Source organism: Ornithorhynchus anatinus, chromosome 19, assembly GCF_004115215.2.
Source record: "Ornithorhynchus anatinus isolate Pmale09 chromosome 19, mOrnAna1.pri.v4, whole genome shotgun sequence".
Classification (NCBI taxonomy): Eukaryota; Metazoa; Chordata; class Mammalia; order Monotremata; family Ornithorhynchidae; genus Ornithorhynchus; species Ornithorhynchus anatinus.
The window spans coordinates 13,958,807-13,984,674 of NC_041746.1; the positions used below are offsets into that span (position 1 = coordinate 13,958,807).

Genomic DNA, 25,868 nt, shown 5'->3' on the forward strand with positions numbered 1-25,868 from the left:
GGCGTGGTGCCGGCTGCCCATTTCCTCGACCCTCCGCACCCTAGCACCTTCTGTCAGGAGCGCGGGAATCGTGCCGGTGGAGTCTGCGGGGCCTCTGGCCTGGGGTCCGGGGTCTGGCTCGGAGGGCCGGACTGGGAAGCGGGAGACGCTGGGCAAGGAGAGCCGCAGCGGGGCCGGGAGGAAGGCAGAGCTGGAGGCTTGGGGTCGGGCAGCTCGTGTGTCAGCATCCTCCCAGCCCTCTCCAAGGAAAACTTGCCCCTCCCTCTCCTCTCCCTCCCCCCGCTGGGACCCTGGGATGTTGTTTTGATGAACGGCAGCCTGTTTCTCTAGGGCTAGGGAGCGCGTGCCTTTGTGTGGAATCAAGAAGTCTATCTCCCCCCAGGCTCCCGGCCAGTGTGATGGGAGAGGGGAGGGGGCCCCCGAGCCCCCAAAGCAGCTAGGACACAACCAGTCTAGTACAGATGGTCAGGTCCCCCTCCTCCTCCAGGAAGCCTCTCTGATCCCCAGCCCCCCAAAAGGGGAAGCAGATGGTGCTGCTACCCACCCAGCCACCTCCCATCTCTGCCCCCACCAGCTTCTCCTGCCTGCCATTGGCCACCAGGAATCAGCCTGGCAACTCTCCCCTGGCTCCCTGGGTTGAGCATTTCCCTCTTCCTCCAGTGGTTGCCCATCTGCCACCACATCAAACAGAAACTCCTTACCGTCGGCATTAAAGCACTCAATCAGCTCTCTCTCTCTCCTACCTTACCTTGCTGATCTCCTACTGCAACCCAACCCGCACGCTCCGCTCCTCTATCACCAACTTACTCTCTGTACCTCAGCCACGTCTATCTCGCTGCCAATCCCTCACCCATGCCCTCTCTCAGGCCTATCCACCACTCTTACCCTCCCTTCTAAAGTCACATCTCCTCCAAGAGGCCTTCCCTGATTAAGCCCTCATTCCCATTTCAGCACTTCGATCCTCACCCCAGATCCACCAGGCTTATGTACATATTTTATATTCTACTGTTTCCCCTAACTGTAATTTATTTTAATGTTAGCTCCTTGTGGGAAGGGATCGCATCTACCGACTGTATTATATCGTACCACCTCAAGCACTTAGAACAGTGTTCTGCAAAGAACAAGCACTCAATAAATACCACTGATTGATCGATTGATTCCAGTTACCTCCCTGCTGACCCACAGGCAGCACCTTGTAGACTCAGTCTTCGCCCCACAACCCACCTGAGCCATTCAGAAACCCGTGGCCTCGGAGCCTGAAGCCCTCCAAATCCGTCTCCCTGCAGAGGATGGTGAGGTCCTGCTAGAAGCCAGGGGTCACAAGGAAGAGGTGCCAGCTAGCCTGGGCAGAAGCCCAGAGTCAGTACCGACAGATATGTTTGGGTGGGCAGGGTCCTGGGCGGGCTACACGTTAAGTCGGTTGGTCCCGTGGGCAGAGGTCAAGGCAGGTGGATGGCAGGACAGGATTGCGAGAGGGTGAATATCAGGGCAGGTGGTCGGTGAAACTGACGGTCAACAGGCAGAAGATAGCCCAGCTATGGCCAACCAGGAGCTGTCAGAAGAGCAAGGACGGAGAGCTCTTTAAAGCAGTGATGCAGGCTGCTGGCAAGTAGGGATGTCAGGTGCCGATGCCACCTTTAGGGGCAACTACCCGTTCCAGGTCCCTGACACTGTCGGAGGATGAGGAACACAACTGATGGGAATACAGATTCACACCCTTCACACAGAGCTAAGATCTTGGCCAGGCTATTCCGGGTAGGATTGAGATGTATGTGTTGGGTTATACAGGGGTATGTGTGTTTATGTGTGCACATCATACCGTGTATATGTGGATATTGAATGTGTCTAATGTGTGTGAGTGGGTGTTTCTCTGTGTGCGTCTTTAAGGTCTTGTGGATGTCCATGATGGAGGGGGAGTCAGGTTAAGTTGTTCTGGGGGCAGGAAGGGGCTGCCCATTGTGAGCGTTTTCAGTGTGGCTATTTTATCTGGAAGGGCATGGCCGTGATAGAGTCAGAAGAGCGGGTCTCTGGGGCATGGAGGCATCAGGCTATTTATGGCCCCCAGTGTCACCAACGTGGGCTGACCCCAGGAAAGCACTGCCTTCCTGAGTGCCCTGGATTGGGGCCACTCCCCCTGCTTTGGGACAGAACCAGAGCTGGGATTGGAATGGGTTGGGTTTCTGCTAGGGGAAGGGCAGGGAAAATGGAAGATCTCGCCTGGAGGCAGGGGACATGGCCAGATGACTTCTTGAGGTCCCTTCCAGTCCCAGACTTCTAAAGGACCTGCTGTAGCTCTGGTCTCGCTTGGCTTTCCTCTGGGCTCCTGTTCTCACGGTCTTGAGCATGCTGCTTCCTCCCTCGTAAGGCCGGAGCCTGAGCCTAGAGGGCGGGACCCCCCACCACCTCTGTCCTGACCCCAGGGTGCTGAGTGACTTCATGCCCGATTCCTCCCCTCTCTGAGTCTCATTTTCCAGGCTGAGAAAAGGAGCCAGCCCAATCCTCAGTGTTTAGAGCGAAAGAGAGAACTGTGGATGCAGTTGCGGGGAGGGGAGAATTGAATCTGTGGCGCCTGGTGTCCTGTCAACAAGAGACCTAGGGCAGTAGGAGGTAGGGCAAGAGGGACTTGGGTATTTCAATACAAGCAAATGGTGCCTCACAGGTACTGGAGGGAAAATTAGGGATGGTCCATTCCTCAACATTAGGATCAGTGTCCAGGAGGACAGCTTGGCCTAGTGGATAGAGCACGGGCCTAGGAGTCAGAAGGACCTGGGTTCTAATCCTGGATCTGCCACTTGTCTGCCGTGTGACCTTGGGCAAGTCACTGAACTTCCCTGTGCCTCAGTTACCTCATCTGTAAAATGAGGATTAAGACTGTGAGCTCCATGTGGGACAGGGACTGCGACCACCTGTATCCACCCCAGTGCTTAGTACAGTGCCTGGCACATAGCAAGCACTTAACAAATACCACAATTATTATTATTACCTTGTTTTTCCATGTATCTTTTGTCCCTGCTGGACACCCAGTAGCTGGGCTGGGTGGACAATTGATCTGACTCTCAAATAGCATTGCTTAGGTTCTTATGGAATAGTGACTCTAGGGGTACAGATCTGGGGGCTGGGGGCTGGATGCGATGACCTTTGAACTTCCCCTGCAGGAAGAGATATTGAAGTTAGGCATTTTGAAGACCTTCCCAACAGTTTGTCTGGAGTGCCTCACCTGGGATTCATTGACCTAGAGGAAGGAGGCCTAGGTTTGAGCAGTGCTTAGCCAAGAACTGGAGGTAACAAACCATATTGGCTGTTGACCTCTCTGTCCTTCCCTGCCCACCTGAGTCTGGGCTAGATGGGGATTGGCTTGGCCTGGGGTTCCTCTGAGGGCCCAGTTCTCACCAGTAGATGCCAGGGATTTGGTCACCCCAGGTCTGCCGCACGGACCAGGCTCAGCCTGAGGATCTCAGGTCTGGCATCATGGCCAGTGGACTAGATCAGACCGGGCCTCCCCCAAATCGGACCACGTCGAGGCTGGCTCAGTCTCTTCCCGGTGCCACCGTGAACTCCTCCCTCCCCTGGTCTGGGTCAGATTTGGGCCGTATGGGCTGACTCCATGCTGAAATGCTTCCACACATATGCCGTGTGTCCCTGTGGCCATTGGAACTACAAGCCCCAGAAGCCTCCGCACATGCCCAGATTCATGGCAAATATATACCATCTTCTCTTGCGTGTGACAAGCCCCATCTTGGGCTGGACTCATTGGCATGAACTCCAGGGGACTCTCAATACTGTTCTAAGGCACCGTTCCCCTGGTGTCCCCCAGGGCATCTTGGCCCCTCTGGACAGTTATCTGAATGTCCTCCACTTAGTGAATTAATCCATCTCTCCAGACTCTTTGAGCAGAGGTGACCCCAACCTGTCCAAATCCGCTGGGTCTCTGACAACTACAGTAGATGCCTTCAGGGGAACCTTGGATGTACCAAGCCAGTCTCCTTGCTTGGGGTTGGGGAGAAGATTCCAGATCAAACTGGATCCTCACTGAAACCATGTCCCCAAACTCCCGAGAGATGCTAAACTAATCCGTTTTCCCAGGAGCAGGTGTATAGTATTGGCAGGAGGGAAAGGTAAAGGGCGCAAGGGAGGGAGAGAGAGAAGGAAAGAGAAGCCATGAAGGAGGGGAAGGCAAGGACCGGTGTGTGGTGGTATTTGTTAGGCATTTACTATGTGTCAGGCACTCTACTAAGAGCTGGGGTAGGTACAAGATAATCAAGTTGGACACAGTCCCTGTCCCACATGAGGCTCACAGTCTTAACCCCCATTTTACAGATGAGGTAGTTGAGGCTCAGAGAAGTTAAGTGACTTGCCCAAGGACACCCAGCAGACAAGTGGCAGAGCTGGGATTAGAACTCAGATCCTCTGGCTCTCAGGCCTGTGGTCTTTCCACTAGGCCAGGAGTTCGTTGCACATCCGTGGGTCTCCCTAGCTGGGACCTTGGGGATCGGGGCCTGGGAGACATGCCCGAGGGTCTCTCTCTAGCAGTTAGTACATCATCGCCTGCCATTATAGCCTGCGTGGCCGCTAAGCCAGACTAGACCCAAGCATCTAGTACAGCACTGTGCACAAAATAAAGTGCTCAATAAATACCAGTGATTGATCTTGTAGGAAGGAGGAGGTGTGGTCTCTGTCCCCCGAGGAGATGGCAGTCTAATAGATGGGATGGACACAAATAAATAAACATAACATATGAAGCCACAATCGCCTGCCTGAGAAATCCACAAGTGCCCATCCCAAGGGCAGGCCGAGAGTCTGGTCAGTGAGGGCCAGGGGGGTCCATCAGGGAAAGCTACTTGAGCAGGACTCAGCGGTGGGAGGGGAGGGCTTTCAAGGGCTTAGCCGGACTCTGGAGTCAGTCAGGAAGTGGGGGGTTCTCCTGCCAGCCGTTCCATGCTCTGTGGTGGCAAATGACCACGGTGTTGGGGGACGAGGAGGAGCCGGGGCCGTGACCCTGGGGTGGGGGGGTCCTAGGCTGACCCCCCTCAGGCCAAAGCGTCTCCCTCCCCGCTCTTCTTTCCACCCACTCTGCCAGCGTCTCTGCCCTGATCGGCCCAGTCACCCCCGGCCAGTTGCCGGCCCAAGAGGCCGCAGCGGGCCAGGCCGCCCCGACCCTCCCTGCCCACTTGCCGGCCCGAGACGGAGCTGTTGAGTCTGTGCCTGACGCCTCTTTTCCCTCCGCTCTTCTTGGTCTTTTTCAGTTGGAGGAGGACAGGCTCTCAGAACCGTCTCTCCCGAGGTACAGCCCCCTGAGACGACTGGCTTCCTCCGTTTTCTCCTCCTCCACCCTGGAGACCGAGCACTACCCACAGCCGGGCGGCGGCGGCCTGATACAGCGCAGCCGGTCCGCCGAGAGCAGCCCCGTGCGCGCGCCCCACCGCCGGCACATGCCCCTTGCGCCCGGCAACCACAGACTCATGCCGTCGGTGCTGCGCGTTTCCAGGTCCCAGCTACAGCAGGTGTGGGCCCGCTTCACTCACAAAACCTAGGCCCGGGCCGGGGCGGGGAGGGGGGCGTCCCGGGGGGCAGCGGCAGTCCACGCCCACGCAATAATACCGGCCCATACCCGCCCTGCCCCGACCCCATCATGCAATACATCCCCCCACGTCCTCCCCGTCCTCAGGCGCAGGCTCAAGGTACTGTAGCTCCCTCCACCCCCTGCACCCGGGGCTCCCGAGGTCGGGAAGAACGTCGCCGGTCGTCCCCACCTCCCACTCTGGGCACCCTCGTGCCGGACCAGACAGAGAGGGCAGACAGAGCAGGGAGGGCAGAGAGACCATGGGTGCCCACCCGGAGCTGCTGACGCAAAGCTCAGAGGAGAGTTTGGTGGAAATGAAGGTGTTGTGGGATTAGCCTTCCCTGGCAGCAAGCCCGAGTCCTTTGGCTAACCCCTTGCCTTGGGTGGGAGAGGATGGAGGCCAGTGGGTCAGGGGAGACTGGATGACTCTCTAGCATTGGATCTCCAAGCTCCCGATGTCTCTGGGAACTCTACCTCGACGGGTAGCAGGCCCGAGGAGCAGGACGAGTGGCCGGGGTTTCTGCCACTGAGTCTGAGAGTGCGGGGCAGGAGAGGTGGAGCTGAGAACTCCCCTCACATCCACTTCCCTCCTGCTTCCTGGGCCTCCGGACCTCGGGGGAACAAAGGGGACATCGGAAACTCTGGAGGAAGCGGCCAACCAGGCGCGAGAGGACAGGTGGCCCGATGGACCGAAGTGGGATGTGAAGTTGTGGGGTAGAGCTGACCTTCTGGGACCACTGTGTTGGAAAAGGGAGAAGGCTCCCCCCTCACCTCTAGAAGGCTGTGGTTGGGCTTGGATTCTGGCCAGTCCAGGAACTCTTAGGGGACTGTGCGTGAGGGCTCAGAGATATCAGGGGAGGGAGGCTCAGGGCTCCTCCCCCTCCTCCTCTTCTTTCCTGGGGCAGGGCCCGGATTTCCCATGTAGGGCCCTGAGGCTCTGGCTTGGTTTGGGTGGAGAGACTGAGCAGCTGTGATGAAGGGTGCGGTTGGGGGGGGGGCGGGGGGAAGGGCGGGGAGAAAGAGCCAGCGCCCTGGAGGGGCCAGAGGCAGTGTAATAGAGAGCAGTCCTGGGGACACCAAAGGGCCATGGTTCTGTCTCTTCTCCTTCCCGACCAGCAGCCCTGTGTCCCAGGAGCCCCAGAGAGCCAGTCTGGAAGTATTAGTCACATCTCTGGAATCCAGAGCAGGTCAGGGTGAAGGGCAAAGCCCCCCGCTTCCCCTCTGCTCCTCTAAGGCCCTGGTGCTATGGGCATTCGGCTTGGGACAGGTTCCCCTGGTGACCACAGGATCTCCAGAGCACGGGCTGGCTCCCTAACCCTCTGCACAATAGCCTTCCATCCATTCCTCGGAAAGCCCCCTTCTGGGTACCCCCTGGTGCCCACACTCGCTCAGGGAGAAACCGAGTAGAGAGATGTCCCTGGACCCACATAGAGGCAAGGGAGCCGTGGTTTGTGGATCCAAAACACGTTCAGTGCTGAGTTGCTGGGCTAGGCAGTTCTTCTCCTCCTCTCCCTGCCAGCTCTGCCAAGCACAGCCTTGCACCCCGTGCCAGCCTCTTGTCTGGGTCAGGGATGGGGCTTGGAGCCAGCCTGAGGGTGACCTGAGGAAGGAGCTGGGGGCAGGGCTCTGGCATGCCCCACTTCCACCTCCACCCCTGGCCTCAATGCCGGGAGGCTGGCGCTCTGCCTTCTGCCCCAGAGTAAAGCCTGGGGTCCCCCAGGGAACCTCGCAGCTCCCCACCTTCAAAAAGAGCAGAACCAGTTGCTCAGTTTCTGCCCTCCATTTTCTCCTCTGGTCCCCTCTCTCTCTGCTCTTTGTGGCCCTCCATCCCTTGAAGAGAACAGAGACCTCTTGGGAGCCACCACTTCACTCTGCCATCCTCATGCGCCACCCACCCCCGACTCCGATCCCTCTGTTCAGGCCAGGAATCTGGGCTCCTGCCCACATTCTCAGCCCAGTCCAAGCCGGGCTAGCACCGGCCGGGGACAGGACAGGGCTGGGAGGATGTGGGCAGGAATCCAGATTTCCAGCACAAGCAGGAAATACTCTGGGTGCCATCCCGGAGGCTCAGGGGGAGGCCTTCGGGGTTCAGGTTAGGACACGTTTGTTGGGGGTGGGAGGCACACCAGCTCTGTGGGCCCCTAGATCGGCACACTCTGAGGATGTGGCCGGTTCTGGCCTCCGGTCCCGAGGCGGGGGACGGTTCTAGTGATGGGTGTGGCTCCAAATGCAGCTCCAAAGAAGCAGCTTCTAGATCCGTCCCCTGCTGCAGCCCCTCCACCTCCCGAGGGTTAGGCCAGCTCCAGATCTCTGCTCCTAGCAGCCTGACCCAGTCCACCACAACACAGACCTGCAGCCTCCCCATTGGATAGACCAGCTCCTGATCTCCTCTCTCAGCAGCCTGCTCCCCAGCTTTGACCCCGCCTCCGTCCCCTGCTCCCACCTACCAGACCTGCCCCAGGGAAGAGGACGGGGTTTGGCCAGCCCTCACCCTCATCAGCTCGGGTCTGGCTGAGCCTACTTTCCAATACCCCCTACTAATCCCGCACCACAAACTGGGAAAAAGGCAGCAGGGAATAAGCACAAAGATTCCTTGGGACAGGAAGGATGGGGATTATGGATGCCAAAGCTCCAAATGGGGCAATGTAACAGTAGGTGCCTGAGAGCTGAGAGCCTTAGCCTTCTTCCCAGTCCTCCCAACTACCTCCCAGTCAGCCCCCACATCAGGATTTCCCTTCCCCAGAGCCTGTCCAGCCTCCTCCTTCTAGCTAATTTCTCTCTCTTCCCCTCCCTCGCCCTCATAGAAAAGCCTCTCATGTGCCTCCTTTCCCCACCTCCCCAGAGCCCTTGGGTGCTGAGTACCCAGGGGGCTGGGACAGGAGAGCACCGTGATGGTCTAAGACTATATTATTCTATTTATTGCTATTTATTACTATTTATTTATTTATTGTTCCTTCCGGGTGCTCAAGCCCCAGCCCCTGCCTTCCCCATCCTCCCAAGCTCAGGAAACTGGTCCGGGGTTCCCTCTGGCTTCCTCCGTCCTCAGTCGGGAGGGTCTTTGCAGCCAGCCCCCTGCCTCCCGGCACTGTCCTCAGCAGGGGCAGGTCCACCAGGTGGCAAGGTGATAGCCCCACCGGGAGGATTCCCTTGTTCTCTCGTCCGCCTCTGGTACCCGAGTCTGCAGGTGAGGAGGAAGGCGTTCCGACGGAAGGGTTCCACAACCTCTCCCGTTTGGATCCCCACAGGCTCAGGAGAGGGTGGGGCCAATGGGAGCCTGGGCTGCCGGCCCTCTGCCCGGGTTGACCCGAGGAGCCGGGAGGAGTTGAAGGGTTGCACCCCAGAAAACTGGCTCCAAGAGGCGAGAAGAGGTTGGAGGGAGTCCCAGTAGAGACCTATTAGCAGACACCGCCAGTTTACACTGACGGGTCTCCCCCTGCCCTCTGTTGAGCAGTGAGATGGAGGTGAAGTTTACCAGCTGGAGGGGCTGTTGACCACTTGGTGCTCATCCTGTGTCCCGAGCTGCCTGGTGCCATTCACAGCATACAGTCCCTGATGTCTAAGAGTAGTCAATGAATTTACTGAGTGAAGGGCACTGTATGAAGCGCTTGAAAGTACAGCGTGCATGTGACCCAATAAGAGCTTACTTTTCTAAAGGAGGAAGCAGACTTAAGGAGGACAGCAGGGAGCTCTTCCCTTCCTGGTTGAGAGTTTATTGATTTCAGACTGGTCTGGTGCTAGGCTGAGACCTAGATGGTGGTGTTCAGAGGAACTGGCCCTACCTGTCTCCATCCGCAAATCTGGGTGGGCTTCCTGGAGGAGATGGCTCTAATTTAGTATTTTTAGCGTTACCGGGGGGGGGAGGGGGTGTGGATTTTGCTCAGCAGAATCCCAAGGGCTTTTTCTAAAGGTCCAGGGGAAAACGTGGGGGTCCAGGAAGAGTCAGGAAGACCAGGGTCGCAGAAGGCCTGCCCATCTGCTCTCCCAGTGGGCCCAGTCATCTGGCCAAGCAGAAAGTCCCTCTTCCCCAATCCTGAAACTTTGAGACTGCCCCAGTGTTCACTAGAAATAGCAATAAGCTTCCCACCCTCTGTCTGTCCCTTCCACTCCTGAGACAGCTCCCTTCCGCTCCTCAATCAATGATATTTGAGGACTTTGTGTGTAGAGCACTGTTCTAAGCTTTTGGGAGAGTTCATTGGAGTTGGTAGACACGATCTCTGCCCACAGGGAGCTTACAGTCTCTGAGGGTTTTCTACACCCCTTGGCCCAGACTGAGTTGGAACTCATCCTAGGGGACTCACCAACCCCATCACCTCCAACCCAGGCTTACGGGTTCACCCAAGGGCCAGAGAGCCAGGCGAGGGCCCCATCTCTGGCGCTCAGGGCAGAAGAGCTCCAGAGTGTTGGGGTGTACACCAGGGGGTCCCAGAACATTTCCATCCAAGGCTGCCAACAGGCCAGTACTACTTACCCCATGCTGGGACTCCAGGCTCCCTATTCCCTCAGGTTTCTTGGATTTCCGCTGTTTCTGACTAGGCATCAGTCCAGATCTCCCTGAAGAATTGCTTCTGGCCCCCAATTGGTCACCCCCCCTTCTCCTTCTTCCCTTTTTTCCCCTTCCCTCTCTGTGGCCCCTCTGCCCTCGAGCTCTGCACAGGCTGCTCTCAGCTTGCTGGACCCAACTGAGTTTGGGCTCGCTCCCCGCTGCCTCTGTCTCCCCGGGACTCAGGCATAAGGTAGAAGAGAAGGAAGGAGGCTGAAAGGAACAACTGCTTCTATTTAAAGTGGGGTCACATCTCATTTAAATGACCCCCTTCCCACAAGGAAATATTCAAGTTTTGAACAGGCCTGATTTTGGTGGACTTGGGTCAAAGAAGCTTGGCTCCAGGGCAGGGGCTGGCCAGTGCAGAACTCCCTTATCCAGTCAGGGGACCTCACCCATCATCTTGCTTTCTCTTCTAGTTAGTGGGGGAGGCACCTCCCCAAGGGCTTCTCAAGGAGGGGGGAATGAGACTCCCCCCCGCAGGGGTTGCCATCCCAGGCCTGGAGGTGAGATTAGAGAAAGGGTCTTTTTCTCTTCTTGGGGGTGGTTTCCAGGTGTTATAATGTTAACCCCTTCCTCCTGTTCCTACTGCAACCTGTGCACTCTTACCAAGCATCCCAGGCACCTGGATCTGCTAGCTTCCTCAGTTAGGAGGCTTCTCTCTCTGGTACTGGGAGATGGGGTTGGTGCTGGTCGGGATGGGAAGACTTGCATTATGAGGTGGGCAAAGACGTCTTCCCCTTCCTTGCTCTCCTCCATTCCCCGCACACAGAGAGGCTTGCTGCTGGTGGGCTGTGCTAGGTAATGAGCCCCAGGACCCGGGATGGGGAGAGGAGTGGTTCCCCTGCAGAACCCCAGGGCAACAACTCAATTGCTGCCCAGGACTGCACCAGATCTGCCCCAGGGTCCCTGTGATTGGTAGAGAAAACCAGTTTTTTTGTCTTGTTTTTTGTGGAATTTAAGTGCTTACTACATGCCAGGCACTGTAGTGAATATTGGGGTAGGTACAAGATAGTTTGGACACAGTCCATGACCCACATGGGTCTTGCAGTCTTAATACCCATTTTACAGATGAGGTAACTGAGGCACAGGGAAATTAAGTGACATGCCCAAGATCACAAAGCAGGCAACTGGCAGAGCTGGAATTAGAACCCAGGTCCCTCAGCTTCTCCATCCTCTATTTACTCTTCCCATCTGCTGAGGGCCAGGCCCCTAGTCCTTCTAATGATCTCTCTAAGGCCCTCCTCCTCCTCCTATTATGGGTCCTATTTCTCTGGCCTCCCAGGCAACCCAAGAGAAAGTCCCACACCATCAGCTCAATCTGCAGAAGGGCAGGAGCCTCTGTGAGCTCAACCTCTTCCCCTGCTAAGGGACTGGAGTTTAGGGACCCAGCTGGGATTGTTCAGGGTCCCCCAGTCAGCCTCCCCTAGACTTCATAGCCCTGGGATCCAGGACAGGGATTGAGGCTGGAGCTTTTCTCTTTCTGCCAAAGTATTAGCCTGTGCCACAGCTGCCCCGAGTTCAGTGTAATCTCCTCCTCTCCTTTCCTTACTAGGGCCACCCAGGAGCCAGGTGGGTAACGTCAGCCCCAAAACACCAGAGCTCTGACTCCAGGCCTGGAAAGTGACCAGTGTCTGCCCCAGGGAGGGGATTTTTAGCAGGAGCAAAAACCCAAAAGGCTATGGGAAGAGGGGATTTGGGAGTTTCCCTCCCACATGATTCCCTGGCCTTGACTCTATGGGGAAGTTGGTGGGATTTCTAGGTAAAGTGAGCCCCCTGCCCCAGCACACCCGTTTTCTGTGCATTTCCCAGACCATGCTCAGCTGAGAATGGCCTGCTTTGCTCTCTTCTCCCTCCCGTCCTCGTTGGGAGTTGCTCTGCCAGCTACTCTTCTGCCACCCCCTGCAGCTGTAATTTTGTTCTGTCGCAGTGTGCACTCTCTTCCTCTCCCTGCACCCTAGGGCCCTACTCCCTTCCTTTCCCAGACCCTTTCTGGAGGGGTTCACCGTCTTTATTCTCTAACCCAGTGATATGTCCCTCCTCTAGACCTCATGAGGGTGTACACAGTGACTTTTGATCAAGCTGCTAAAAAACATGGTATGGGAAAGAATTGGGGTGGGCCGGACTCTTTGTGCATCTGCCTGTTTGGTGCTGAGACCCTCGCCCATGGGCAGACTTCGCCCTGGTCCCCTGACCCCCAGCCCTCTGGCCACCTGGTTGTCCCGGTTGAACCTCTAAAGCCCCCGCTGCTGCCGGGAGACCATGATAGGGGCAAGCTGGGGTCCAGGGAGGGTCCCGAGGGGAAGCCCCACAATAGTCTGTCTCAAACTGCTGCTACTGTACATACATTGGTTACCCCAGCTCTCCGGGTTCTATCCCCAGGGACCGGAGCCCCAGGATACCCTCCCAGGGCCAAGCCGGGCTGGGCTGCTTTCCTTGGGGAAAGCTCCCTCTGGCAGGCACGCACGCTTCCGGGGATGGGAGTCTGCTGCTTTGGGGGCTGTGGGTGAGCTTGCTCAGGGTGGGGGGAAGTCAGGAGCCCAGGGGAGGTCCTGTCCGGGCTCCTGGGTCTCCAGGAGGTGCAAGCGGGGAGAACGGTGGGAAGCACGAAACTCCACAGAGTGGAGGAGCCAGGCTCCCCAGACTGACCTCCCCTCCTCTGTTGCCTTCCTTGGCCGGGCCAGCCACCTCCCCTTGGCCTTGGAATCGCTCCTGCCAAAGAGTTGGGCCGAGGCAGGCTCTGACCCCTGGAATGAGGGAGGGAAGCTTTGGGTATGGCTCCCCTAGAAGCCCAGGCCGCCAGCCCTTTCTCCCCAGATCTCCCGTAGCCACTGACACCCGGCCCCTCCGGCTTCTGTTCCCCCATCACCCGGCTCCCCACGAAAATGAACTCAGGGACCAACATCTGCTTCCTTTGCACTTGCTCCCCACCCGCACCCTTTGCCTGTCTCCCCCTCTTCCCCTCCCGTGGCTGGAGCGGGACTCCTGGAGGTGGGGGGGCTGGGATGGGGAGGTGTTGGGGAGGAGGAGGAGGGCCCAGGTGGGCTTGTAGGGCCTAAAGTCTCCTCAGGTCAGATACGGTTTGTCTGAGAAAGGCAGCCTTGCCCCTGGGGTACTCCCCCTGACTGGAGATGTCTCAAGCCCCTGACCCTAGACCAGAGAAAACGCTCCTTGGCCAGGGCCTCCCCCCTTTACCCCCTCCCCCAACCATGACCCTTCCCCCTAAGGAACTGGGCTTGAGGGGAGAAGAGAGAGAGTTAGAAAGGGCTGTGGGAGGCGGGATGCTGGTTGAGGAGGGCCCAGGATCTGGGCGGGGAGACCCTGAGCTGGAGCCCATTTTCCTGAACCTCATCCATTTTCCTGCTGCTCCAAGCCCCTCCCCCTTTTTGTACTGCAATAATCCTGTATTATATATGCTTGCACTACCCCGGGCCCACCCAGCATGCAAGAAACACCCAGAAGCTTTTCTTTTCTCCTTGCTTCTTCCTAATGGGAGCCCTGTATTATTGTAAATAGCAGTGTAGAGAGAGCGAGAGAGAGAGAGAGAGAGCGCGAAAGAGAGAGAGTTTGAGTCTATCTCTTGTATAGAGCATGCACTGACGCTGTGTAGAAAAGCTGTAAATGCTGCCAAGTACTGTAAAATCCAACACTTGAAGCCGCCGCACACAAGCAGACACCCACACACATACACACACGCACACACACACACACACACACAAGCTGTGCAATGGATTTTGTGCCTTTTTTAAATCCATGTATGTTAATCCAGACAATCGGGACAAGCCTGTATGACTTACCAAAACCTTATTAAAGAATCAAAGGAGGAAAATGGGTCCCGGGTCATTTGTTCCCTAAAAGCCCCGGGGGTGCCAGAGCCTGGGCTCCTGGGATTCTCCACTGTGCTGGGAGCTCCTGGGGATACCCTGGGATCAGGAGGGCTGGGACTGTTCTCTGACTCAACAGATTCCTCTCTGGCTCGGAATCACTTTTCCACTAGTGGGACCTGGCCAAAGAACTTCCCAAGGTTCAACTTGTCCGTACCCCTGCCTCTGGCCGGGAAGCCGCTCACGGGCCCTCCCTCCCATTCCCGTCAGGCAGCTCTTCCTGATGTCTAGCCTGAGTCTCTCCTGTTTCAATCAGGGGGACCCTATTCTCCCCACTGGGAGAACACCCGACGGTGCCAGGGCTGCAGTAGCAGCTGCTTCTCTGCTTGTCATGCCAACTAACCAGTCCCTGCAGCAGGGACAGAGCCGAGACCCAGAGCACCTCCCCCTCCCCCAGTAGGCCCCAGCCTCCTGTTTTTACCTAGACTTCCTCAGCTGCAGCAGACATCACAGAGGAGGCAGCCTCCTGCCTTGGAGTAGAGGCCGGGGAACATCTAGAGGGAGAAGAATGAGAGAGGGGGAAGGAAGGATGGAAGCTGGAGGAGAAGAGGAGAAGGGAAAAGAGGAGGAAGGAGAGGAGGGAGGAGGTACGCTGGCCACCTACGCCCAGCTGGAGTAGGGGTAAACTGTGGGACAGGGCTGGTCCCGGCAAAGCACCGCTGAGAGGGAGGGAAGGAGGGAGGAGGAAGGCCTCTGCTCTGCCTGCTGTACCCTGGGCCCCAGAGGTAGACTGGGAGCCCAGAAAGTGACAGGCCCCACCCCAGGTGGAGATGTTCCTTTGTCCTGAGGTCAAGATCACCGGCAGCACCCAGAATTCCAGAGCCTGGCTGGCCCAGCTCAAAGGAATTTTTCCTGCAGAGATAGGGAAAGGAGGGCTGGGTCAGAGAGGGGGGGGGCGAGGAAGAGATAAGAGGAGGGAGAGAAGGGAAAGAGATGAAGGGTGCAGAGAGTAGTTAGGAGAGCAGAGGAGGAGGAAGTGGGAAAGAGGGGTATGATAAGGAAGGATAAAGGACGGAAAAAGAGAGGAGAATGAACAAGTTCGGGGTGAGGGAATGCAGGTCTCCATGGTCCAAACAAGGCAGAGAATTAAAGCACAAACTCACCAATTTAGGGCCAAACTCTCTTACCATTTCACCTGGGGTCAGTTTTTTTAATATTTGAATTACCCAGATAATCGATTGCAATTATCTCTGCTTTGCCTGTGGGGACCTGGATACCTCCTCTTTGCAGACTCCTAGGGTTGCTAAGATTCAGGTACTATATTCCCCTGGCTTCAGGCGGAATTCAGTTGCTGATTACTGCGTGTCTTCCCTATCTAAGGGATGCAATTTGGTTGGAGTTCAGAGTGACAAAGCAGAGACTAGACAAAGTCCCTATCCTCAGGGGGTTTCCTCCTTCAAGGTGCCCAATATCTGGAATATTTCCCTGAGGTAGCTGCCTTGTGTTCCTTTGTCATCATCATCATTGTCAGTGGTATTTATTGAGCACTTACTGTGTGCAGAGCACTGTATTAAATGCTTGGAAGAGTACACTACAACAGTTGGTAGACAAGTTCCCTGCCCACAAGGAGCTTCGGGGAGGAGCTGGGGGGTGGGCAACAGACCGCTCAGACCGAGCGGGCAGAGGGCAGCCATGAGCAGAGGGTGGGCAGCAGGATGCCAGGGAGACCCAAGCAGTGTCTCAGTCGGGCCAGGATAGGTGAAAATCAAAGGAGGTGGAAGAGCCACTTTTCCTTCTTTGATGCGCTTTTCTTGGTTTCTGACCCTGGCAGGGTCTCTGCAACAGGCGCCCTAGTAGCCCCCGCTGGGCACTGACCCGGAGAGCGACCGAGGATCAGGGAAGAATTGGGGGAGGAGCTGAGGTAGGTAACATCTTGCCCTTGGTCCCCGACCCCCACCCCATTGACGCGGTCCAGGGCCTGACTCTCACGAAAGGCACCTCCCTCTATCTGAGAGAATTCCTCTTGCGCCCTGTTGCCCCCTCTACCCCAGGTGAAGGAGTCCCTCCACACTCACTAAATCCTGCAGGTGGCACTGAGCCGGAAAGGGGGAGTGGAGTGGGAAGGATGAGCAACCTAAGCAGGTAGGAAAAACATGGCAAACAAATGTGGGCCCGTCCCATCCGGAGCAAAATTCAGTGGGGACAAGAGCAGGGAACATACGTGAGCTCAAATCCTGGGAAGGGAAGACTGTGTCTAGCACATGGGTGGCAGAGAAAAGCTTGGAGTTTCCACCCAGCCCTGCTCAGGAGTCGGTGATGTAAGGCTGGGGTGAATGGAGGAAGAATCCCCAAGAGATAATCTTTATTAATTCTCTTTGGTCCACTCGGCATTGCCCGGGGCCTACACCAGAGGGTCTGACCCCTTGCAGTTAAGACGGCTATGGAGACAACCGGAGAAGGGCCAGAGAAGAGCAGCAAAATGATGAAAGGCAAGGAAATAGAACCTGTGAGGAAACCTGAAAGGAAGTGGAGTTGTTAAGACTGGAACCTTCAATCCTATGAAGTTGGTCGACTCATGGCTCTCACTGCATGGAAGATCGAACGAGCAATGGGCAGCTAAAAAAGTTGGGTTAGACTTAAGGAAGAATTTCTGGACTGTCAGGATAAATAAACACTGGAGCAGGCTTCCAAGCAAGCGTGTGGAACTTAACAGTTTGTGGAGGTGTGATAATTGGATATCCACAGTGCCTGGATCAGATGGCCTCCTAGCTCTGCCATGCAATTTGTATTCTTCCTGTCCCCAGCCCCAGGGCCCTCCTAATGCAGCCTAAACCCCCCTTCCCCTTGGTCCTGCTCCTCTATCCTCATGTCTTCCCCTGCTGTACTGAAAGACAAGCAGCTGAGAGGCCGAGGCAAATGACTCTTTAGATTAGGTGAGGGATGTGAAGTGGTGATAGTGTGGATTTATTCTGGCAAGGGAGATGAGCAGAACGCAAGACAGGGAGCTGGAAGAGCTGAGAGGGAGGTCAAGGGAGGCAAGCCAGGGTGCCCTGGCACTAAGCAGGTTACAGGCTGCCCTTTCCTTTGGCAACCCTTGGAGATTCTAGTCTCTTCCTGAGCAGGACCATCTGTGATCCAATTTCTCTGGGGGCTTCCCCTTACCATGAATTCTGCTCTCTGTCTCCATTCCCAGAGACTGGTCTCCCAACTCTGGGTCTACTCTTCCTCACCTGGCCCTGGCCCCGAGGAGCCCAAATTTCAAAGCCTCTTTGCTGTGTTGAAACGGGAGGATGTCTGGGCCCAGCTTGGAATGGGCAGAGGATCAGGCTGGAGTCTTGAGGGAATCCTGAAGCTTGGCTAGGCCTAATCCATACTAGGCTGTAGTGCAGTGGAAAGAGATTGGGCCTGGGAGTCAGAAGGTTCTAATCCCAGCTCTGCCACTTGTCTGCTGTGTAATCTAGGGCAAGTCACTTTACTTTTCTGTGCCTCAGTTACCTCATCTATAAAATGGGGATTGCGACTGTAAGCCCCATGTGGGACTTGTTTGTATCCAACCCAGTACTTAGTAAAGTGCTTGGCACATAGTGCTTAACAAATAGTACAATTATTATTATTATCCCACGAGGATCACAGGGGAGTCCCAGAACTGAAGGTAAAAGGTATGGGCAGTGGGGGCTGTATAACAGGGAGGAGCTCTCCTCTCCACCTCCTGGCCCTCCCCTGGCAGCATTCCTCTCCCACAACCTGGGAAATTCACTGGAATGCCCCAAACAGAGGGGTGATGTAGGGTGAGAAGGGCTGGGGAAGATCTCAAAGAGGGCTTGGTGAGGGAGTGGAGAGGATGTAACAATAATTATGGTACTTGTTAAGCACTTAACTATGTGCCAAGCACTGTTCTAAACACTGGGATAGATACAAGGTAATCAGATTGGACCCAGTCCCTGTCCCACATGGCGCTCATATTCTTTATCCCCATTTTATAGATGAGGTAACTGAGGCACAGAGAAGTGAAGTGAAAGTGCCACAGCAGACACGTGGCAGAGCCGGGATTAGAAACCACGTCCTCTGACTTCCAGGCCTGTGCTCTTTCCACTGGGCCTTGGTTGCCAGAAAGAAAGCCCTGCAGGAGGCTCCGGTCTGGTCTCCGCGGAGAAATCAGAGGCCTAGGGAGGAGGCTAGTGAATCAAAGATAGAGAGGAGACACAAAGCCCCTGCAAGAGCCTGGGCCTGGGTCCAACCAGACCTTCCTTCTGGGGCAATGGGGAGCCATGACTCCTGAAAGCATGACGGTCAGAACCCCGAAGCAGCCCACGTGTGCAGTTGCCCTCAAAGGCCCAGAAGGTCTACATTCAACCAAGCAGTCCACAGGATCTGGTGTGCGGATGCACCCACGCATGCATGTTCCCACCACCATGCACATGTGATTCCCCCAGAAGTGAAGCTGGACTGGCCAAATGTTGGGGTTCGGTTCCCAGGGCTCAGCTCAGGCCCCAGACTTTGATCTGTGCTCTAGGAGACTACTTTTTTCAAAGAGCATCCTAATAGCTTTCTCTCCTTCCCTTCCAGCCCCCAAATGGGGCATGCAACCCCAAGAGTGGGGGGCAGTGATGAGTCGAACAGGCAGGGGGCACAAGGTGGGTGGAAGATACCTTACATCTGTTCCAGTGTACTTCCCCACCTCGCCTGTCTTGAACTCCTCTCCTCCACTGCCCAGCTGTGCAGGGGGTGAGGGCTCAAGGGAGGGACTCACAGGTACCTCAAGTCCTGAACCAGCGATTTTGGTTGCCTCAGGCGACAGTCAGAGTTCCTGCCTCAGAGAGCTCCCAGTCTGTTAGGGAATCTGGATAAATGCCTATTCCACTCTCCACAGAGGCACTGGGATGACAGGTGAGCTTAGAGGAGGGTCAGAGAATGTGGAGAGCAGGTGGGGTGACTCGAGGAATGTTTCCTGGAGGAGACGGTCTTGAGCTAGGAGGGCCTTGAACAGGGTGGCCAAATGGCCAGGATGCAGGATGGCTAGGCCAGGAGCAGGGCATCTGTTTGGGGTAGAAAGGATGGTGTGTGCAGAGGCTTGGAGGAGTGATAGGGAAGGGGTACCAGAAAACCAGCTGGGCAGGGCAGAACATCGAAGCTGGGGAAAAGATGCTAAGAGCACAAGCTCTACCTGCCAGAGTAAGACCAGTGACCTGTGACCACCAGTGAGCCAGTCAGTGTTCAGTTTCCAGCAGAGACCAAAAGACACATGGAGGAACAGTGTAATACTGTCCTTGATAGCCCACGGTTATAGATGTGCCTTCTAAAATCCCTCATCTTTCCCTGGGATTACTTATCTTGGATCCAATCAGTCAATCAATTGATCGATCGGTGGTATTTATGGAGGACTTACTGGGGCCTAAACTCTTCTGAGGTCTTCTTATTGAGCTGGCATTTCCCCTCTATATCCCCTCTGGTAATTCATGTTGGACATCTCGCTCAGGAATGGATCCAAACCCCTCTTGAACCTGCTGAGTGTCTCTTTGGGAAGGCATTCCAAAAACTTAGCATCCACTGGGCAAGAAAAAGCATGACCTTTTCTTGGCTTGGTTTTGCAGAATCCTCCTGATGGGACCCATTAGCAGTCGAGCCCCTGCGAAGGCCAGGTTCTGGGGCCTCTCAGGCAAGATGTTTGCTCACCACCACCCTGGGACTGTCCACGGGGCTGGGTCAGGGAAGACCCAGAGACCCTTTGTAAGAAGGGTACTAGGGTTGGGGGCCGTCAGGATAGAGAAAGCAAGAAAAAAGCAGGAATGGCTTTAAAGTGGGCCAGGTTTTGTGCTGTTAAAGGTACAAATGTAAGGACTAATGAGTGATTTATGGAGATTTAGTAAATGGGCTGGAAGGGGGCATGAAGCCGGAGGTGGGCAATAAGGGCAACCTCAGAGGATTAGACGGTCCGGCTCCAGATTTCGTTTTCTCTCTCTTTCTCTCTCTCTCTCTCTCTGCCACTTTCTACGCCTCTGACTTGCCATCGCTCTCTCCCTGGGTCTCATTTCAGATGTTTTCCCTGAAGCCCTTTGAAATGAATGGACTCCCCAAGGCAGTGCCTTTAAGTTTGCCTTACCAAGACTTCAAGCGGGACCTGTCAGACTACCGGGAAAGAGCCCGTCTCCTCCAGCGCATTAAGCGAGTTGAGTTCTCCCATGTGGTCTTCACAGCCCCCTGCCCTCCCGCTCCTCCCCCGCAGCTGGAGGTCAATGGCAAGGGTAACAGGGAGGAGGAGGAGGAGGAGGAGGAAGAGGAGGAGGAGGGAGAGGACAAAGAGGAGGAGGAAGAGGAGGAGAAGGAAGAGGAAGAGGAGGAGGAGGAGGAGGAAGAGGAAGAAGAGGAGGACGAGGAGGAGGAGGAAGAGGAGGAAGACGGAGGCCTCCTGGGAGAGAAGCTGGAGCCTCAGAGTGTCTCCAGCAGTGACGTGAGTCAGAAGAGCACAGAGCGCAGCCAGGAAGGGGCCCCGTCCACCTTGCTGGCGGAGGACCACAGAGAGTCCAGGGGCCGGGCGTCCGTAGCTGAGGGGGACCTGGAGCTGGAGGAGGGGTCCAAGACCCTGGTTTTGTTCTCCCCGGGTGACATGAAGAAGTCTTCCCCAGCGACCCCCGACCTGGCGCCTGACCCTGACCTGGGCACCCTGGCCGCCCTGAGCCCTCATGGCGAGCGGCCCCAGCCCCTGGGCAGCCAGCTGGATGTCTCAGAGCCGGGCACGTGGTCCTCGGTGCTCAAATCCGAGCCAAAGCCCCCCTCGCCCGCGGCCCCGGCCGCCGCCGCCTCCTCGCCCTTCACCAAAGTCGAGCGGACCTTCGTGCACATTGCCGAGAAAACCCATCTGAACGTCATGTCTTCCAACGGGCAGCCGCTGCTGCGGCCCGAGGAGACCGGGCCGGGTGAGGGGCCGGGCCTGGAGGAGGAGGCCGAGCTGGAGGAAGGCCCGCTGCCCTGGGAGAACGTGAGCGCCCTGTCTGGGGTTGATGGGGCCGAGCTGGAGAGCTGCACCCTGTCCGTCCTCCTGGCGGATGCCCCCGTGCCCAACGGCCTGCCCCTTCAGCCGCTCGCCGGCCCAGATGGACAGCCCCCTCCCAAGCTGCAGATGCTGGAGCCAGAGGAGCAGAGGCCGGACCAGGGTGGGCTGGGCCCGGAGCCCCCGAGGGGCGCCCCCGGCCCCCCACAGCCACCTGGCCGTCGGACACCCCCGGGCCCCCGCTCTCGGAGCCGGATCCCTGTCCTGCTCTCGGAGGAGGACACCGGCTCTGATCTGTCCGCCTCCGCCTCCATGTCTGCCAAAGAGAGGCGGTCCAAGCGGTGCCGGCAGCCCGACCTGGCCCGGCTGATCATGGAGAAGAGGCAGAGCCGGCTCCTACGCCTGGCCTCGGGCGCCTCGTCCTCCACCTCGTCTGGGGACGAGTGCCGCCGGCCGTCTGAGACCCTGTCCGCCACAGGCTCAGAGGAGGACACCCACGGCTCGGATGACACGGGGTCCAGGAGGGGGCCGCGAGGGGCGGCCCCGGAGCCCAGGGAAGACCGAGCGGCCCCGAGCACCAGGAGCCGCATCCCCCGCCCCGTTGCCCCCATGGCCAGGACCCCTACGGCCGAGCGCCGGGGGGGGAAGCCCACCTTCACGGGGCCCAGGCCTCTCCAATGGCGGCGCCTCGCCAGAAACACCCATCCGCAGTAGGTGAGAACTCAGACCCACCTGCTCCCCCCCAGGGCCCCTCCAGAGGAAACTCCCCCCGGGAGCCCCTCAGCTAACCTGGGGGTCCATTCCCTCCCACGGCCCTTGGCAGCTTGTGGGCCCTTCAGACCGATCTGGCTGGCAGCCCCTTGGAGACCTGCATATCCTGAGGATCCCGGGAGGCTGATGGTTCCGGTCCCCCCCAGGGGATCCATACCCTGATTCGCTTATGGCCTGGGAGACCCAGTTCCACCCAGAGCCCTCCCAGGACCCTCCACGGACCCTCCAAGGCTGACATCAGGTCCGGGAAGTAGCTACCAGAGCCCCCAGGAGTACTCCAGAGAGGTCCCCGTTCTCAACAAGTCACGTGCAAGCTAGCAAAGCCACAGGGTAGGCCACGGCTGGGCTGGCCCTGGAGGTCGGGGGGTCTTCAGGAGAGTCCACCTGCCCAAGGTCTCGAGTTCAGCGTTTTCCTAGCCATCAGGCCGACCAAGCTGAGACAGGTGGGGGCTGGGTCGAGTGAGCCCAGGGAGGAGCAGGAGGGACTGGGATGGAGGGAAGAAGCCGGGTTGGTTGCTGCTTTGGAAACTCAAAACTGAGTGGGGTGCATTGACCACCCCCCCCAGGGACTCCCCCTCCCACTAACGTCTCCCACCCTTCTGGTCTTCCTCCTTCTCTCACCACAGGCTCCAGCTGCAGAGACCCTCGGGGCCGGCCGCCACTCCCGTCCACCCTGGCTTGCGCGCCAAGCAGCCCCCGAGCCGGCCGCCCTCGTCCTCGAGCCCCGCGCCCCGTGGAGCCGGCCTCAGGCCCTCCGGCCTCTCCGCCCGCCACCTCAGCGCTTCCTCCCGGAGCCAGTCGCTGTGCCGGAGGGAGAGCTTCTCCCCATCTCATCCGGCCAGGCCGACCGGTCCCCCTCAGCTGCAGGGGGCCCCTCCGGCCCGGGCCCAGCCTCGGGGGCCTGGGGTTCCCCAGCCCGAGGGTTCCGCCTCTCCTGGGGGCCCCAAGAAAGGACTGAAAGGGAAACTCCAGACTCAGAGCCCAGCAACCAAAGGCAGAGCAGCGGTGGCAGAGGGCAAAGCTGTGGCCAGATAATGATCTTTGGCTTTGGATCTCCATCAGGCTGGGGTCCCCTCCCCGTGGCGCCTCGACACCTGAATAGCCAGCCCCAGCACAACCCCACACGCCAGACCCACTAGCAAGCCGCCAGCTGTCCCCTCCCGCTTTCTCCCCACCCACCGCCACCCACGCCCACCCTGAAGCCTGCCGCTGGCCAGGCAGGGTGGGAGCGTGGTGGCACGGGCCCAGGCTTCTCGCTCCCCCATCTCCCCCATCCTACCCCCCGCCCCCTCGTTGGTGCTGAACGCGCGTTCCTTTCTCAGCAATACCAGGCTCTCCCCTCCACTGCCTATAGGAAACGGTGGAGGCCGGAGGGGCGGCGGCAGGGGAGGGTCTCTCCGGCTGCTCTGGGCTCCCGTCCACAGGAAGAAGAGATTGGGGAGCGGCTTTCGCACCTGGGAGTCCCCAGGTGGGAGAGGGCGGGGAAGAGGCACAGCCCTGGCTCCCCCAGGCCCCGGTGAAGAGTTGTGGCCGGGGCTCCCGAGTGGATCGGGCGTGGGAGGGCTGACCTGAAGAGAGGAATTTGGAGAGGGATCGAACCTGAAGGCAGCAGCGGCCAACTTCCAACTGGTCCTCTCCACCCCCAACTCCATGCCCCCTGCCCGCCTCCTGCCCGCCCCCCACCCACCCCACAGCTCCATCCTTCTGGCTCTGGCACAGGGGTCTTCCTTCCTCCCTTGGGGACTGCCCTCGGACTCCTAGCTGGCCACCACCCACCGCCTCTGGGAACTGTGCCTGAGGCCTCCTGCCCCCCACTTTCTCTGGGGTGCGGCAGACCAGCTCTTCCCATCAGTGGGCTGGGGCATGGGAGTGGGGGACGTTAGACACCTTCCCCGGACCCGTCGGACCCTCGGTGCCTCTCCGAGGCGAGGGAGGGGAGGCCAGGCCAGGCCCAGCTACACCCAGTAGTTCCCCTTTCCTCCTCCTTCCCCCAAGGCAGCATCGCCGGGCCAGCAGAGGCAGCCAAGGGACGCCGAGCGGCCCCCAGGTACACGGTGGGGGCGGGCTGCGGGGGTGAGTGTTTCGGTGGGGGTGGCTCTGTCCCATCCCAAGCACCCGGGAGGGGGAATGGGAGGACAGGAAGGGGTCAGAGGAAAGAGAAGGTCTCCGTCCCGCTCCTTTCAAACTCCGCACGGGACTGGCGGACCAGAATCCAAGTATCCCAGGTCTGGTAGGGCTAACCCGAGTTCACCCCCTCCATTCCCCTACCTCCAGCAGAATCAATCAATCAATTATTGAGCTCTTATTATATGCAGAGCACTGTACTCAGCGCTTGGGAGAGTTCAACGCAACAGAGTTGGTAGACACGTCCCCTGCCCACAAGGAGCTTACGGTCTAGAGAATGACCCTTCTTCCGGCTCAGCCAGTTACCGAAAGACCTCAGCCTCATTAGTTTGCCCGTCTGAGAATCTCCCGCCCCGCACATCTATCCTCAATCAGCCCATTTGCTCTTGTTCTACCCTGCATGGAGATGGAAATCAGCCTGTCCCCTCCTCTGGCTTTGACTCCACAGAGACTGTCAGACTGTTCACTCCTCAGGGCCCCCTTGACCTTCTCTCCCCCAGGACGAACACCAGGACGGGCTCCCTTAGGCACAAAAACCATGGCCATTAACCCCCTTCCCGGGGCACCCTAAGGACTGAGGCTGGCACCAGGTGGGGCTGGCAAAGCTATCCGTGGGGGTCACTGTGTTCCAGGGTCTCCATCAACCAATCAATGATATTTATTGAGTGCTTACTGTGTGCAGAGCCCTGAACTAAGCGATTGGAAGAGAAGCAGCGTGAATTATTAGAAAAAGCACGGGCCTGGGAGCCAGAGGACCTGGGTTCTAATCCCTGCTCTTGCCACATGTCTACTGGGTGACCTTAGGCGAGTCACTAAATATCTCTGTGCCTCAGTTACCTCATCTGTAAAATGGGGATTAAGACTGTGAGCCCCATGTGGGACAGGGACTATGTCCAACCTGATGAGCTTGTATCTACCCCAGTGCTTAGAACAGTGCTTGGCACACAGTAAGCGCTCAACAAGTACCATAATTATTATTATTATTATTATATTACAATACAGCAGAGTTGGTAGACATGTTCCCTGCCCATAAGGAGTTTACAGTCTAGAAGGGGAGACCGACATTAAAATAAATAAATAAATTACAGATATGGATGTAAGTGCTGTGGGGCTGAGGGTGGGGTGACCGACTATCAAGTGTTTAAGCGTACAGACCCAAGTGAGCAGGTCATGCGGAGTGTAGAGGGAGTGGGAGGAAGAAAGGGCTTACTTGGGGAAGGCCTCTTGGAGGAGATGTGACTTTAGGAGGGCTTTGAAAGTTGGGAGTTTGGTGGTTTGTCATCACTGAAAGGGGAAATTCATTCAATCATATTTATTGAGCGCTTACTGGGTGCAGAGCACTGTAGTAAGTGCTTGTGAGAGTACAATATAACAATAAACAGACACATTCCCTGTCCATAATGAGCTTACTGTCTAGAGGGGGGAGACAGACTTGAATATAAATAAATTACCTGGAATGCCAGAGGGAGGATGTGGACAAGGGGTCAGTGGCGAGATAGACAAGATTCTGGTGAGTAAGTCAGAGTTAGAGGAGCAAAGTGAGGCATGCAGGCTTGTAAAAGGAAAGCAGCGAGGTGAGGTAGGTGGGGGCAAACTGATTGAGTGCTTTAAAGCTGATGGTAAGGAGCTTCTGTTTGATATAGAGGTGGATGGGCAACTGTTACAGGCTCTTGAGGAGTGGAGAGATGTGGACTCGTTTAGAAAAATGTTCTGGGCAGCAGTGAAGTAAATATTGGAGTGGGAAGAGACAGGAGGCAGGAAGGTCAGTGAGGAGGCTGATGCTGTAATCAAAGCAGGAGATGATAAATGCTTGGAATCACCATAGTAATAGTTTGGATGGAGGGGAAAGGGTGGATTTTAGCGCTAATGTGAAGGTAGAACAGACAGAATTCGGCAATAGATAGAATATGTGGGTTGAATGAAAGGATAGTGCTAAGGTTAAGAGCTTGTGAAGAAGGAGGGATAATGGTGTTGAATATAGTAAGGGGAAAGACATGGGGCGGATAGGGTTTAATTGCAAAGATGAGTTATGTTTTGGACAGATTTACTTTGAAGAGTCAG

At 57.0% G+C, this 25,868-nt stretch overlaps 1 protein-coding gene across 1 annotated transcript in view; it reads left to right on the forward strand.

The window, feature by feature from the left end:
• TTBK1 (tau tubulin kinase 1) overlaps positions 1-24,518 on the forward strand; it is a 38,305-nt gene extending 13,787 nt beyond the window's left edge. The window contains 3 exon segments of the mRNA XM_029047500.2: positions 19,959-21,527; positions 21,529-21,626; positions 22,310-24,518. Coding sequence (XP_028903333.1) covers positions 19,959-21,527; positions 21,529-21,626; positions 22,310-22,718 — 2,076 coding nt within the window. The 3' untranslated portion in view covers positions 22,719-24,518.
• The last annotated feature ends 1,350 nt before the right edge of the window (positions 24,519-25,868 follow it).